This window comes from Thermobia domestica, chromosome 2, assembly GCF_964235325.1.
Source record: "Thermobia domestica chromosome 2, izTheDome1.hap1.1, whole genome shotgun sequence".
NCBI classification, from domain to species: domain Eukaryota; kingdom Metazoa; phylum Arthropoda; class Insecta; order Zygentoma; family Lepismatidae; genus Thermobia; species Thermobia domestica.
Window position 1 is genome coordinate 121,398,387 of NC_137455.1, and position 16,509 is coordinate 121,414,895.

At 38.4% G+C, this 16,509-nt stretch overlaps 1 protein-coding gene and 1 long non-coding RNA gene across 2 annotated transcripts in view; one reads left to right on the plus strand and one right to left on the minus strand.

Moving 5' to 3' along the window:
• LOC145675176 (uncharacterized) overlaps window positions 1-16,509 on the minus strand; it is a 58,346-nt gene that overhangs the window by 24,172 nt on the left and 17,665 nt on the right. The window lies entirely within an intron of this gene.
• Window positions 1-16,509, plus strand: part of LOC145675172 (uncharacterized) — a 106,526-nt gene that overhangs the window by 19,897 nt on the left and 70,120 nt on the right. The window contains exon 3 of the mRNA XM_081745546.1: window positions 1,195-1,353. Coding sequence (XP_081601672.1) covers window positions 1,195-1,281 — 87 coding nt within the window. The 3' untranslated portion in view covers window positions 1,282-1,353. The remainder of the gene's footprint in view (window positions 1-1,194; window positions 1,354-16,509) is intronic.

The window sequence follows — 16,509 nt, forward strand, 5'->3', positions numbered from 1 at the left end:
TTAACGTAGTAGATCATCATAACTGCAGCATAGCCCTTGACGGTTCAACATGGTGATGAGAGTTTTGGATCTACTTAAATGGTGTATTGCTTGAGCATTAGCGACATGTAACGGTGTTTTTTTAAGCCATTGTGTATTAAGAAATAGTTCATCTGAAATAAGGTATCACGTCTACGTTGAGTACTTGATGATTTACAGAATGAGGGTACTAATTCCTGAAGGAACTTTTTCCATTGCTTTGGCCGTGACTTATTCTATAGATTAAGAGTAACAACCAGTACTTTATGAGGAACAAAATCTGAAATCACTTACCTTTAAATCATTAATCTTCGCTTTATTGACGGCTTAGACGTTAACCTCGACTTTTGGTCATAGTCAAGACTCGAACAGTGCTGCCAACCTACGCACCAAGAAATTTCCTCTTGTATTTACTGTGCTACAGAGAAAAATAGAAACTTTTAATCGTATTTTCCACATTTTTTGATCCTTCCCATACGCACTTCTGGGAAGCCACCTAAAGGCCTATATCATTAAAAGTAGATCTTCATATTATTTGTATCTCTGCGGCAATTACAGTCTGAGCTGGAGGTCTTTCTATGTGACAAAAGTACTTTCATTAAATCCAAAGATTGTTAGAGCGACCAAAATCATAAAATACAAAATATTTTATTACTTCTCTGCTAGTGAACCATTCAAGACAAAACTTTCAGCATATATTTATCACATTACAGGAAATGTATGTAATTTTTCTTTCCCGCCTAGAACCCAGCGTTGCCATATAAGAATAGCAAAAAATCGGTAAAAGGGAAAATTTTGAGGGAAATTTTCAAAATTTCCCTTATTTACTTCCCTCTTGTGTGTATTACTGACAAGTAAATAACGTCACCTAAAAGCCTATACTATTGCAAATCGAATGAGGTATAACTGATAACTTTGCGACAATTACAGCTTGAGCTAGATGTATTTAAGAAAAATGTAGTGAATACGAAAGGAATATTCAAGATGGCGGCCATTGCGCAATAATGACCACGATTCAGAACATGTGACCAATTTTTTTTAAAACACTAAAGATAGTAGAACTCGGTAAAACAAACAAACCTTCTGGCTCTGAAACTCCCAACAGGACTTTCCTAGCTGCCGGATTATATTATAGGCATATTAGTTAAATTTACGATAAGATTTCAATCATTGCAGCTCCCATTGGGGATTTCCCTCGGGGGATCAGAAGAGTTACTCAGGGTGGATCAGGAGAAAAGAAGAGACATTCTCCAAGTAAGATGAATACCTAAGAAAGTGTTGAACATCCCGCCCACGTAAGGGGCCGTGCCATCCCCCTGCGAGGACGACATGGAGGTGAGAATTGGTAAACGAGAGACGTAAAGTTTGTCTTAGATAAGGAGAATTGGGACATCCCTTCCGTTTCCATAATTCGTTTTAATGTGTTTTGTAGCAACGTATATTGTCTTCCTTTGGAAGTTTTTTCTTTCTTTTGTTTTTCGTTTTATAAGAATGGGGTCGGAAGTCCGTCTCGGTTTGTCAGGTACGTGCATTAGTTCAGACTTGAAAACTAGTATAATGCCAGATTTCGACGAGCGCGCCTTTGAATTGTTCCTTCCGTTTACCACTTTTGTCAACGATTTGTGGTGGTGGTTTGTGGATGAGGGGCTTCCGATTACCCTCGCCACAGACATTCGCGAACAACTGGAGTGTGCGGTGCGTACTATTTGGAGTGAGTCAGACGGAGCGGAGGCTTTGAAGAATACTTTGGACACCTTAATCTGGCGTCTTCAATTTTTGGATAAGTTTCATTTTGGCCGGGTGGCCTTATCTTAACTTCCGTCTCTCCTTCAAACAGAGGTTTGGAGTATGGTGGGCTGTGTTGGATTCCATAGAGTAGGTAAACTGAAGCTAGTAGTGTTATATTGTTGCAAAAGGTCAGGAGACAGGCCTAGTCCGAATAACCTAACTACTTAAAACGGGATTAGTTCTTCTTCCAAGACTTCATCCCAAGTTACGGGTCGGGAAGCAACTCGTAAATGGAGTGAATTGTCATTCGTGTCCATTACTAAGTATACGCGGAATCCGAAGCCATAAGTCGCGTAAACATTTTTCATCCATCTTATGGTTCTCGAACCGAATGTATGTAACCAACCCTTGAATAGCATAAAGTATCCTATCTTATGGTATTTCAATGCCAGGTACCGTCGTAGGTAGTAACGGAAAAAGGGTGGTAATATCTTATCGGCCTATCGTGGAGGAATGAAAGAAAAGAGTTTCTCCCAAAGTTTCCGTTCCCATAGTGTTATATACTCCCATACCCGTAAGGGGATAACACTGCCTCTATTAATTGTAATACGATAGTTTGGTTCGCCAGAATTGGGCCTCTTGGAGATATCCGTTTCCTGATAATGACAACAAGTACAGGTGTTTAGTAGCCATTGACTGATCCTGGACATAGTGCAACCCTTCTATAATCTTTTGTGTTAGGACACTAATAGCTTCAGTCAGTGCGTTAACAGTCAAATTCCTGCTAATGAGACTAGCACAAATGGCTTCTAAGGCTTCTATAAAATCGTACGTTAGATGAATGTAAACTAGATCTGGCTGAAATTCTCGGTTTAAAACCGTAATGATTTTAGCAGCAAATGATTTAGAAAAGTAATGACGATTTGTCATGCGCGTTATAAGCTGCATTAGTGAGCACAATTTGAAAATCAACTTACGATGTCAGCCTCTAGAGAACCTCGTGGAACAGAGGGTGGCTAGTGAAAACAAACACAAAGAATAATAACGGAAGACTTTGGCATAAGAACGGGAATTTGTTTTTTTTTTTTTCATATTCTAAAATACTATAAATTAGAGTAAGAAAAAGTATTGTATTTACTTTTAGTATAATCAGTATTTGATTCTTGTCAACCAGTACACCAAACATTTTTTTGTTTTTTGGACGAAATCGAAGGCTCTGGCGATTCCAGTAGGGTAAAGTAGCACTCAAGGTATGGATCATAGAGTGTTTGCCGAAAATGCCGAGGTTTTGTATCCTTTACCTTAGTATTATATTATGTATCCTTTATCATAAGACCTTGCCCGTTGTATTTCTCTCCCCCCATTGTTTTGTGCGTGTCTAACGTGTATTGTCAGAATCCGCGAAAGGGTTAATCCAAACCGGCGTTTGTATCTTCTGATTGTACCAGGTGTACACGCGCATCACTTCGTCGGCACTACAACCGTACTGGGCGTACTCATTCGGGGAATGAGGATAGGGGGTCATTGGATCTGGAAGGTCTTCTAGTGGTACGGGAATACAAGGTTTCAGATCCATGAAAAGAAACTGGTGGAACACTTCCCGTAAAATAAAGGCCGCCGGTTCCCCATAGGTAAATATGACAGAACCAATCGGGACGCGGTGCCTCAGCTCGGCCAAGGCTTCATCCAAATAGCAGTCGCCTTGCTCATATCCCAGCGAATGCAGCTGTTCGTACAACCATACTGTTATTTGCTCGGAAGCTGTCAATTGGTCGTACGAAATGTATGGTTTCAACAAATAATTAAGAAGAGATACGTCAGGTATTTGGTCGCTGAACCGCGGAGGCATCAATAGAACTGACAACTCCTTAAGGATCGACACTCCGGGCGCTAGCTGAATGCTTTCTAAAGCCATGAAATAGGCGGGAGCCAGATAATACCTTTCGTTCGTAGTTTCGTTTTCTGCTACGTTCGCGTCAATCTCAACAATCTCGGACTCTTCTGCAGGCTGTGCCATAATTATTTGTAGACTAATCTAGAAGTAAAAAGTACTAGTTCGTGTCTTTTGCTTACATTGCTTTAAACTTAATCTAGACAAATAACTTAATCAAACAATTCATTTTTCTATTTTGTTACTATTCATTTTCACTATAGCTTACACAATAGCTCGTTCCTACACAATATGTTTAAACATTTACTAATTATTATCATTATTATATTTTTTAAGTCTGATTCTACCAGTAGGGTTCCCTCCAGTTCTCTCTAGTTTGTTTCACTTACTCTTTTGGTTTTTGTGAAGATTGGAACTTAACTCGGCTTTCTTGTGTAGTAGGTCTCCCAGATGGCGTAAGGGGTTGCTGCACCCTTAGGGGACGTTGAGAATAATTTTGCTGAGTTTGCCTAGTGTCCGTCCGCCAGTTAAAATTTCCGTTAGTTCTATTGCTTTCCCCTTGCGAGCAACTTGCTGGGGCCATGTCTGTTAAGGGAGTTCCCGAGACATGAGTGTTAGCTCAACATTAAGCGCGTAGGTGCTTCGCCATTCCACATCTGAAACATTTCAAGGGGCTTTGATTCTTGGATTTTTCTACTATGAACGTTGGCAATCTCCGTGGGGTTGCTTTGGGAGCCGGGGTTTTACGAATAGGCGACGTTTTCGAAGTTCGGGCTGTAGATTGGACATTAGCCAAGGTAGAAGTTTGTGCTCGTCGCATCTGCGAATAAGCTCGCGCCTTCTCATAACGCTCGAGGGCAGTTTTAACCTCTTCAGGAGTGTCGCATCCCCTTTCAATGACATAGCTGAGTGCGTCCGCTGGCAATCCTCGTAATAAATGGTGAAACTTTTCCTCAGCGCTCATGCTGGGGGAAACTCGTTGGCAGAGTTTCATCATGGCATAATAGTATTGTGAATGTTTCCTCGGGCTTCTTCGTTCAATTATGCAAACTAGCGTAGCTATCGGAAAGCTTGTCCGTATTAACGAATGCCGCACGTAGCTTAATCTCGGCGTCCTCAAATTTAGTAGCAGATTGTAAGTCATCACAATGTAGTTCATAAAAGTCTCGCGCGGGGCCATAGAGATAGGCAACCAAATATTTTATGCTATCGGCCTCGCTCCACTTATATAATTTCGCGGCAAGTTTGAACGTTTGTAGGAAATCTTCGAGGGATTCTCCCGGGGTTCCACCGTAACTCTCAATTTTAATACTAGGTACTCTCGGTGTTGTCGTGGCCATCTTAGTTCTGATTGTCAATAAGGCACAACAAGCAAATATAAGCAGGGCAGATTATATGGTGACTTACGTGAGCCTGTCAACAGAAAGATCAAGTTCTTAGCAGTTACCAGAGAGGGTCGTCCTGACTGGGAACAAGAACACACATCGTTAGACACTTTCGATTATGATACGCAAAATTAGAACCTTTACCATGTTAGGTAATGAAACTAACCAGATAGTAGATATGACCTTAATTCCACAGGAGTTTGCAAGCTGTACTATGGGAACCAAGCCCTGTACTTGGTAACTCAACACAAAATAAAAACTGCAACAGACCAACACGAATAGCGGAAATGTTTTCCTTTTGTACAGTAAGGGACACTTCTGGATGGTACAGCCATACGGAGATTTACGGTTAAACTGCTCCACCAGTTGAGTCCGAAGCATTTGCCGGGAAGTATGCAACCAAATTAACTTTAAAAGAAGGCGGGTGGCATAATCACCAAGCACGGAAAAATTCCTTACACTTTGGCGAAATTCCCATTACCGTCTACAGCATCATTTCCCCAAACTGAAATGAATCTTAGACGTGTAGTTCTTACGGCAAATATATTACTTGATATTTGTCCTATTTGTGGAGATAAATTGAAACAAAAAATTAAAGTCCAAACCTGTTGCTGTTGGAATGAACACTCTTACTGTCGTTTGATCTGAAATTACTTTGCAGAGTCTGAATAAATATTCTATCACTTCAGGAGGGTAGGAAGAGCGGATACCCCCTCATTCAGTGTGAAAACATACATTTAATCAAATGCTTAATGAGAGTGAGCCCATTGGCATCACTTTTATGACTTCAAGTTTTGCTCCTAAGCCATCTCATGCCATAGCTGATGGCATTGGAGAACAAGAGATGCAAATATGATGAGAGATACAGTCAGATGCGCAAATTTAGAATTTGAGACAAAATGATCGGATAGCATCCATATTTTGTCGAAAAGTTTGATTTGGTAAGTAGACATGTAAAAGCTCACCCGAACCTCAGAGCATACCACTACCAATTGTTGAATTCAAGTGGAGAACTCAGTTGAGTGCATCAGATGATTACGGAGGGGGAAAAACATCTTCAGATACGGGAAACAAAGAATGAAAAAATTTGACTGCTCTGAACAGGACTCGAACCATCAAACTCATAATTACGAAGCAATGACTGTACTCACTCATCCACGGAGCCACACAGAACGATAGGCAGTCATACGTCAGACACAGAATGTTTGTTACTTACAAAACGTTTTTGTAAGGAGGAAAGCTAAGGAAATTTCCCCTCTCTAGTTTTTCTTTCCCTGGCACTAAGGTAATTACTGTCCCAGTCTGGCAAGAATATTTTCCACCCCTGCAACACAAAACATTTATCCATGGCTGTTCTGCACAATTATACTTACACAAAACAATTCTTCCAATTCTATTAATTCCAGTACCAAGTAAACAGAAATACTGGATATGGAATTTTATATCTCGCCAATAGTCTTGCAGAAAATATCCAAATTTTTCTATTTGCAACAGAGGAGAGCGTACACGCAAGTTGCGCCCATGAGATTTGTTTTGCGGAGGAGAAGACAGAAATTAACATTGAAAATGGCAAAATCGCACGTTCAATTATAATATAATTTTATTTTTAAAAACGCCAAATGCGAAGGAGAATGAATGTATTCTCTTTGGTTGAAAGAATAAAATTATGGCTGAAGGTGGAGCTGAACATAGACTGATGATGTTTAGGAAGAATGCATGCTACCAATCAGTGGCGTAGCCAGGAGATCTGGAACCTCCGGACATTTGCACAAGTTGTTAAAACAAGCCCCAAGGATAGAAACATACCGAAGAAACCTCGCGATCGAGGTCGAGGTGTCACTCTCGATACTGGCACTAACACATGGATTCAAATGGGTATGGGCATGCGGAATATGTACGCTACATCGAGACCTAGAGGTCGACCGCGAGGGTGAATCAGTGGTCGCGATGATAAACAACCGAGTTTGTTTTTACATCGATGTTCAGCGGAAGCATCGCTGTGGCTCATGTTCTCTTTGGTTCTCCTTGAAGCGCTTCAAGGAATAAAGTTTTCATTTGTTTAAAATTTCGTCTGCAGAGGATTCTCTATGTCTACACTCGATAGGTTTTGCTGCACTGTTAAATTTGATTATGATAGACATATTAATAGAACTAGTGAGGAATGTTCCAGCAATATGGGATAAGAAACACAAAAAACATCATAATAGATAAGTTTTAAATAGAGAGTGGAAGAAAATAGCAACTGAAATGTGAATGTCGGGTAAGTTATTTATATTTATTTGAGAATTGTACTGTAACTTATTAGAAAAAAAGCTATTGTTAATTATATATATGCTTAAAAACTGCACTCCTCTCCCCCAATTCCGAGATTAATAAAAAAGGGTTTCTTGTAAATTCGTTACTGATATAAGGTAAAGAAATACCTGTAAAGACAGCCACATATCCACAGTGAGAAACTGTTGGATAATGGAATTGCAGTGACGAAACTTCATTTGCTACAGTTAATACCGCCTCCAAACCGAAACCTGAAGACATGCCTGTTTTTTTCAAGCACCTGGAGGAATGGGCACCCCTGGCCCAGGAGGGGAACAGCAATTTTAAATTGCCAAGAACTAGCCAAGAGTCTAAGTTCTTTCCCCTCCAGAAAATCAGTGAACAAAACATTGGTTACTACTGTTTTAGTTAAGATTTATTTGGAAAACCCGTTTGCTAAAAACTACTACCAAATAATCAGACATAAAGCATAGCTAATATTCAAAAATGTCCGAAACATGTGATATTTGTGAAACATAAGAGAGAGAGAAAAAAAGAGAATTAGTCCTGCACATAATAGTGCCCTTCGGTTATAATTTTAAACAAAGGAACACTTTCCGTTAGGATTCTTAGGTGAGTGGTTAACGTACTGGACTTCTACAGGGTCACGGGTTTGGGTCCACGCAAAGGACATTGCTTTTTTTAGCAACATTTATTCTGAGAATTCCAAAAGTTCTGTTAAGACTTATATGTAATATCAGGCAGTTTGACCCGAAATTGTTTTCAAATATGAGACTTATTATATGTTTTTCTTTTACTTGCAATATTGCAAATTTGATTTCAAATCTTACAACGTTAATTCCACTCATTGTCCTACGTCAGATTATGATGAAATTTTGCACAGCGACGGCAGACGGGTGGTACTATAATATTTGATTCCTACTGTGATACGTTTAAATATAGTGCGGAAACGTAACTAAGAAAAACAAGTTTGTTAGTTCGTACGATACACCACAGACCCCCTGGGGAATTTCATACAAATTTATCATACGTATATATCACCAAGAAGATATTTACTGAAGTGCTAAGACACTAAAAGCATCTCTGGGAGCAGGGGATAACCAGGAGAAGGGTTCGGTGTGTGTGGACCTCAAACTTTGTAGAAATATTTATAAGAATTGAGGTAAGGCTTTGTTGCACTTTCTGTCTTGAGAATAGTTCAGAAACAAATTGATTAAAAATCCACAAGTTCCGAGGGGGCACTTTTATAACAAATACCACAAAGTGCCCCAAATTGGTGTTGAGTTAGTATGATAATCAATAATAAGAATCTGTGAAACAACAACACTTGAATAGCTTAGGCATGCCTACAGAATTAGCATAAACAAGGGGGAAAAAGTGTAACCATTGGTTCCCACTGCGGGGGTCGAAGTTGCCCCCACTCTGGACTTGCAAAATAATTTCGGTTCTTTCTAGATACGCGTGAAAACACATTAGATTTACTTATATACTATAGTATTGAACATATTCACTGTAGTTATGCAATGTGCTTATATAATAGCTGTTTTACATTAAGTACTGCGGGCCGCTAAGGCACAATGATAGAGCAATCAGCTCTTGTAAGTGGGGTTTTTAGTTCGATCCCATCTCGCGCCAAGTGGTCTCTGTAGTAGACAAACACGGTATGGTGGGTTTTCTCGGGGTTCTCCCGTTTCCTCTCACACCTTTGATTCCATCATTTCATTATTGTCATCATCACTGTCTCCCTTAGCCTACTCGGCATAATCATGGGACGTAAACCTGGAGGATTTCATTTTACATTAAGTATTATGTGATTCAAGGTCTGTGTATTCGCAACTTAGGTTACGTCACGTTTCTCAAAAAAGCACTTTCAAATCCTAATCCGTACTTCGTACTTCCGTACCGTACTTCGAATCCGTACTTTCTAATTCATGTCTCCATTGAATTTAATGACAGAGAAATGTGCATCACAGTAAAACCAAGTGAACTATCACCACTCAATCGCAAAAAGGATAAAATAGTAGAAACTCGAACGTGGGACTGCTGCGTGGAAAGCAAGGAGTTTTCCAATACGCCATTACGACACTCCGCGACACATTTAATTTATAATCGTTATAATATGTTAGAAATATCGTACTACTTTCCCACAAACATAATCATATTACTTGTTGCCTCCAAATTGCAATTCACGTGGAAACGTATAATATTTTTTCTCACGAACATGAACAATGTCAGAAATGATTAGAAAAAAACAGAAAAGCCCATATCCAGAATCAATCCTAGCACCTTCGGAACTTAAACCACTCTAACTGCACGACTACGAAACAACTACTTCGTAGCGTCCTTATTCAATTATTTCCAACCACAAAATTATCTATTACACATAACAAACTGCGGGGGATCAATTTATAATCACCTTGTTAGCTATTTTATCATACTATACACGCCTTCTGTTAGAATACTCTGAATTCTGCTGCGATAGAAAAATACGAAACAGTAGTAAAAAAAACAGAATTATCATTAATCATAATATACAAATCACGATGAAGAAGCTTCGTAGGTTCACAATACAGCAACGAAGCTTCAAGCAACATAACATAACATGTATGTAGTGTAGTGCTTAAACCACGTGACTCCTGTTGGGCGCACTCGGCTTCAAATCCACAGTAGTGTAGCTTGAATTTTTTCCTCAACATAAAGACATCATTCTTGAAAATAGCTGCAGCGCAACGTAATGTAGAAATCCAACAATGCAGGATTCAGAAGTGTTCTATTTAACAACGATAGTGAAAATGAAATAAAATGACCAGAGGCAAACAATACTTTCACGTCATTTATTTGCCCATGTTTTCTTTATAGAATAGTTGTTGGACAGTTGGCTGTAAACAATATTACCCACATAGTTTCAAATAATATGATCAGTCCGTGATTGTTGTAAAGGGCCTAGCGGAATAAACATGTGGAAACTTCCTCCAAGTATATCTGCACCAAATTTACAGTATCGATTAACATTTATGAGAAACTCAGTTTCCAAAATTTTCCACCCCAAGCGCTTTTAGATGGGGGAAGGAAATTTGAAATTATTTTTTCTCCTGAACGGCTCAACCGATTTTCATGAAAAAAATATGTTAGGTGTTCTCAACAAGAGAAAAGTCGGAAAATATTTTTTTGAAATTTTTGGATGTTGAAAATTAAAGTCAAATTTCTTTTTGAAATGTTCAAAAAAATTAGTGGAAGACTAACTGGGACACCCACAATTTTACCAGTTTTTTGCCAGTTTTGTCTTGAGAGGGTCCCTAACAACATATATTGTTTTCATTTTGTTTGCAAGTGTACCTCATAGTGAAAGAAGGCAAATGTATCCTGGTGGACATGTCTTTGACCAGGTAATGGCGACTGCTTTGAAACAAATGCAGAGTATGAGAATTAAATCTGTCATATCTGTAGTTTCGTGTGGAGAAGAAACAAATTTGGGAACCAAAGGTTTAAGAACAACTAATGTTATTAATATAAACTTTGCCGAAGATTATTAACTTATATCATCATCAAAAGAAATACGAAAAACTTTTTGAAACGAAGAAAAATAACACAACTTTACAAGCGGAGGCAACGAAATCTAACGTAACAAGACTAAAGACAAATCATTTACACTGTAATGATTGTGGTTCAGTGGTCAAGGCACTCTACCAGTAATCTGGAGGTTCTTGTATCGGATCCACGTAGAGCAATTTTTTTTTATTTACTTAAGGAATTTTGATGGTGATTGATCAGCGATGACACACGTTTTATTATATTCAGATATATTAATACTCGGATGTTTCAATATTTGAAAAATCAAATTTTCAGGAATAATAATAGTAATAATAATAATTATTATCTTCTAAAAGATTAATATAATTAACGACAAATTAATTAACGATATATGATCGTTTCGTTTTAGGTTAAGGTGTTCTGTGTCTGCTGTTTCACTTTTGAATGGAATTACGTTTCCCCTTGTATTTTCTCTATATATTGTTTGTGAAAACACGTTAATGAGCAATAGAAAATACAACTGTTTTTCGATTCGTATTGGTTTGGGTTTACAGCTTGAAAAAAAAATCTTTACGTTTAATGTCCAACGATAATGTCTGTTTGGTTGCGGAAGACTATGATTGAAACAAGTGAATTATAATGAACGATTTGGTGGAATGAGAAAGTGGGAGTGTCCCGAGAAAACCCACGAGCACGATGTTGTCAGTCTCAAGCTTACTTGCCTTGGGAACGAACCAGGTAATCCACTCATCAGATAGTTCAGTAGGCGGGGTCTCAGTTTCGATTCCCGGTGGGAGAGCCTTTGAAATATTACACGTCCTCGATGCATCTGTGCTCATGTCCCTGTCGTTCAAGGTTACTGGAAATAACTGTACACACCTGTTCACAAAAAGCTGGAAACTCGTTCAGAAACTAAGTCCAAAAAAGTGAGCCTAGATCCGTCATAATGCCCGCAGATCTATACACAGGGAATTGCATGTTCCCATCGTTCTTTATATAGACCAGCGTTTCCCAACCGGTGTGCCGCGAGGAAATCGAAACAAATTATTAATTCTATAGGAACCAAATTGCAAGACATAGGAAAAAATGTATATTTGTATTTCACATTACTATGAACCTCTACTATAAATCTACAATTTTAAGTTTCATACTGTGTTACTTTTCTGTACATTTTTAATGTTGAACAACGTATTTATCATTGTCATGACAATTATTGCTTCTTTATTGTTGCAGACTATTTCGTAACTTGAAGTTTTAACATATCATTCAATAAATTCAAAAAAGCAAACATGCATAAAAATTACCTACGTTTGTGTTTTAAAAGTATAGGAGATTTGTTTATTTGTTCGTTATTTAGTGATCCTCCCTTTTAGTTAAAGGTTAGATACAGTTTTCGAAAGAGAAAGCGGATTTTTAAAAACCCGAGTCCTATATTTCATTGCAATTGTTTTCTATTTTAAAATTAGAATGAAAAATAAGCATAATGATTTACCACGGGGGATCTCTTCTCTGTAAAGGCCAACATACACTAGCGTATTTTCAGCGCGCATTTTCGGTCCGTAAAATGATGTCGTAAATTTCGGTCCGTAAGTTGGCCCATACACCTAGCGTAAAAATAGGCGCGTAAAAGAAGAAAAAGAAGCGGTCAGTTTTCGCTCTTCCTTTTGCCTGTTGTTTCAGCACGTGGTCGTTTTCCAGTTTGCTCAAGTTGTTTGAACAGAACAGATCTATGTTTTAAATGCAGGTCCTATAAACATTATGCTATTAAGGAAACGAATAAAAAGAAAGAACAAAACAATAGAAACATTTGGACTAGCAAGTGATATTCAATGTAGGAGTACTTTTTATTTCTTTTCATAGTATCAAAATGTGAAAATTCCCATAGAATGTTTTAACAAAGTTAAATCAGACAGATTTTTTTTTTAAAAAAAGAAAGAAAGAACGAAAGAAAAACAAAAGCTAAATCCATGATTTTGCGAAAGCAGTAATTCAATTTAATAAATTTTCTTACTAAATTTGTTAGATTTCTCGAATAAATAAATAAATAAATCTACCCACTGTGGCGTAACATATCTCATGGAACCAGGGCCTACCATCCAGCTTGTGCCACTCATGCCTTTAGGGCAGGGTGCGAATCCCGGGGCGGAATTTCCTTCTATTTTGTTTTAATCCCTTCCAAAAGCAACAAATTGAAACACTGGTCCCTCACAAAGCAATCAACTATCTCCTGTTAGGAACTATTTTATCCCCCTTCAAATGCACACAACCTAATTCGCACACTGCTATTGGGTAATATATGCTCAGCACATCTGCTGCTCTTGTAGGATGTAGTCCTTAATGAAAGGGTCAACAAAAAGAAGGAAAGTCAACCGTCTCCAAGTACAAACAAACCAAGTTTTAATTTCGAAGTGTGACTTGACAAGCTATTTAAAAGTTACAAAGAAGATCTAGAATAATTAAAATTTTATATTTAGAAAACGAATTAACACTTAATCTGGGATATAACATAACCAAATGAAAACAATATCAATTGTATTGTTGTACTTTACTAATATGAAATGCGGCAACTAATTCACTCTCCTGTTTTCTTTCACAATCTTTGAAGCATAGCGTTTGTTCTAACAGTGACGATATTAATGCACCATGCTACATTACATTGGATAGTACATTTGCTCATAATAAGAAGTTTTTGGAAGTTAAAATATCTTTTTAAGATAAAAAATACTTTACCTTAAATACAACTAATTTTTAAATACATAAGTGCTTGTGTTATCCCTTATCCATTTAGCAACTGTAGAATAGATTGCTTTATATTTAGAATAGTTCTCATCAGAGTCGTAGCTAAGTTGAGGGGGCCAGCGGGGCGGTTGTCCCGGGCGCTGATAGCAAGAGGGTGCCGAAGAAGCAAGAAGAAAGGAAAGTATTGGAAATGATCATAGATTTGTTAAAAATTTTCTTGCTCGCTACGCCCGCAATCCAAATGTTTCAATAAGAGTCAGAACAAGTTTTTACTTATTACTTTAAAAAAAGCTATTATATATGATTTCTTAATGACGATGTGACATACATGCTGCCAAGTAATGACTTACAGTGTAAACAAGAGCGTTTTCAAAATCAGAAACGGTCACAGTCTTGAATACGTACGAATTACGCATTTTGATGATGGTGAGTTTGGTTAGTTAATCACGTTTTTCTAACCAATCCTTTTAATCATGACGGTGAGAATAAAGGTATGAAAAATGAAAGGAGTGAAGAGACACGCAAGTTGTTGTTTGCGCGGGGATATTAAAAATGAAGGTAAACAAGGAGAATAATAACGTTCTTGAATTTGAAACAGTTGTAGAATAGGGCCTTAATGGGTCAGAAGTTTACTCCACGAATTTCGTCTTTTTCAAAGACTGATCGCTACCAGTGTTTTTTTTTTTTTATTTCATTGACATATGAAATGCTTCCACTTTAAAGAAATTTATTGGGATCATTTCTCCATTAAATACTTGTATCGCCAGGATTCTTTTTTGTGCTTACGTATCTAGTTGTGTGATATTTTTTTTATTTATCTACATACATACAAAATGCACACACACATTATATATATATATATATATATATATATATATATATATATATATATATATATGTGTGTGTGTGTGTGTGTGTGTGTGTGTGTGTGTGTGTGTGTGTTTGTGTGTGTGTGTGTGTGTGTATTTTAATATTTTTATTAATAAAAGTAACCTTAAATTCAGAATTTTCAGTCATTAAGAAATTAAGTAAGTACTATAATTTTATACATACACTATGTGATCAAAAGTATCCGCACACCCGGCTGAAAATGACTTAGAAGTTAGTGGCGTCCTCCATCGGTACTGCTGGAATTCAATATGGTGTTGGCTCACCCTTAGCCTTGATAACAGCTTCCACCCTTGCAGGCATACTTTCAATCAGGTGCTGGAAGGTTTCTTGGGGAATGGCAGCCCATTCTTCACGGAGTACTGAACTGAGGAGAGGTATCGATGTAGGTTGGTGAGGCCTGCCACAATCGGCGTTCCAAAACATCCCAAAGGTGTTCTATAGGCTTCAAGTCAGGACTCTGTGCATGCCAGTCCATCACAGGGATGTTGTGGTTGTGTAACCACTCCGCCACAGGCCATGCAGTATGAACAGGTGCTCGATCGTGTTGAAAGATGCAATCGCCATCCCCGAATTGCTCTTCAACAGTGGGAAGCAAGAAGGTGCTTAAAACATCAATGTAGGTCTGCGCTGTGAGAGTGCCACGCAAAACAACAAGGGGTGTAAGCCCCCTCCAAGAAAAATACGACCACACAATTACATCATCACCTCCGAATTTTACTGTTGGCACTTCACGTGCTGACAGATGACGTTTACCGGGCATTCGCCATACCCACACCCTGCCATCGGATAGCCACATTGTGTACCGTGATTCGTCACTCCACACAACGTTTTTCCACTATTCAATCGTCCAATGTTTACGCTCCTTACACCAAGCGAGGTATTTACCTGCGTGATGTGTGGCTTGTGAGCAGCCACTCGACCATGAAATCCAAGTTTTCTCACCTCACGCCTGTCATAGTACTTGGAGTGGATCCTGATGCAGTTTGGAATTCCTGTGTGATGGTCTGGATAGATGTCAGTCTATTACACTTTACGACTCTTTTCAACAGTCGACGGTCTCTGTCAGTCAACAGACGAGGTCGGCCTGTACGCTTTTGTGCTGTACGTGTCCCTTCACATTTCTACTTCACTATCACATCAGACACAGTGGACCTAGGGATGTTTAGGAGTGTGGAAATCTCGCGTACAGACTTCTGACACAAGTGACACCCAATCACCTGACCACGTTCGAAGTCCGTGAGTTCCACGGAGCGCTCCATTCTCCTTTCTCACGATGTCTAATGACTACTAGGAAAAATGAAATGAAATCTTTGAGTTTTACGTCCCACAGTTATGCCGGTTAGGCTAAAGGAGACGGTGATAATGAGTGATGAATGAAATGGTGGAATGAAGAAAGTGGGAGGAAACGGCAGAACCCCGAGAAAACCCACGTACACGGTGTTTGTCCACCACAAAGTTCACTTGGCGGGGGCTGGGATCGAACCCGGGACAAAATAATGACTACTGGGGTCGCTGATAATGAGTACCTGGCAGTAGTTGGCAGCACAATGTACCTAATATGTAAAACGTGTCTTTTTTTGGGTGTCCGGATACTTTTGATCACATAGTGTGTGTAGTAGCCAAACTACATTTTGGATTTCAAGTACGAACATTAAACATATTCTTTACCTCCATCGATCAATATTAAGAAATTTGCAAATAAGGTCTCTTCAGAGTTTCCATTACATTTCACAAAATATTTTTGACCGTAAAACGATCAAAATTAAAATCATCTTTATGTGGTCACATACAGAATAAAATTACAAAAGTTTGCAATTATTACTGGAAATTTATGCTGTTACCCATTTCGAACATTTTTAAATCACGTAGTTTCTAACGTATTAAAATTTCATTTCTTATATATAGTATGAACAGCTGTTTCTCTTATTTGTAAATAAATAAATAAATAAATAAAGGAAGGAAGGAAAGAAGGAAGCTTGATAAGGTGAGTGTAGGGGCGCCGAATTCTACTTCGCCCCGCTACGGCTCTGTTTTTCATCCACCTTCTAAACA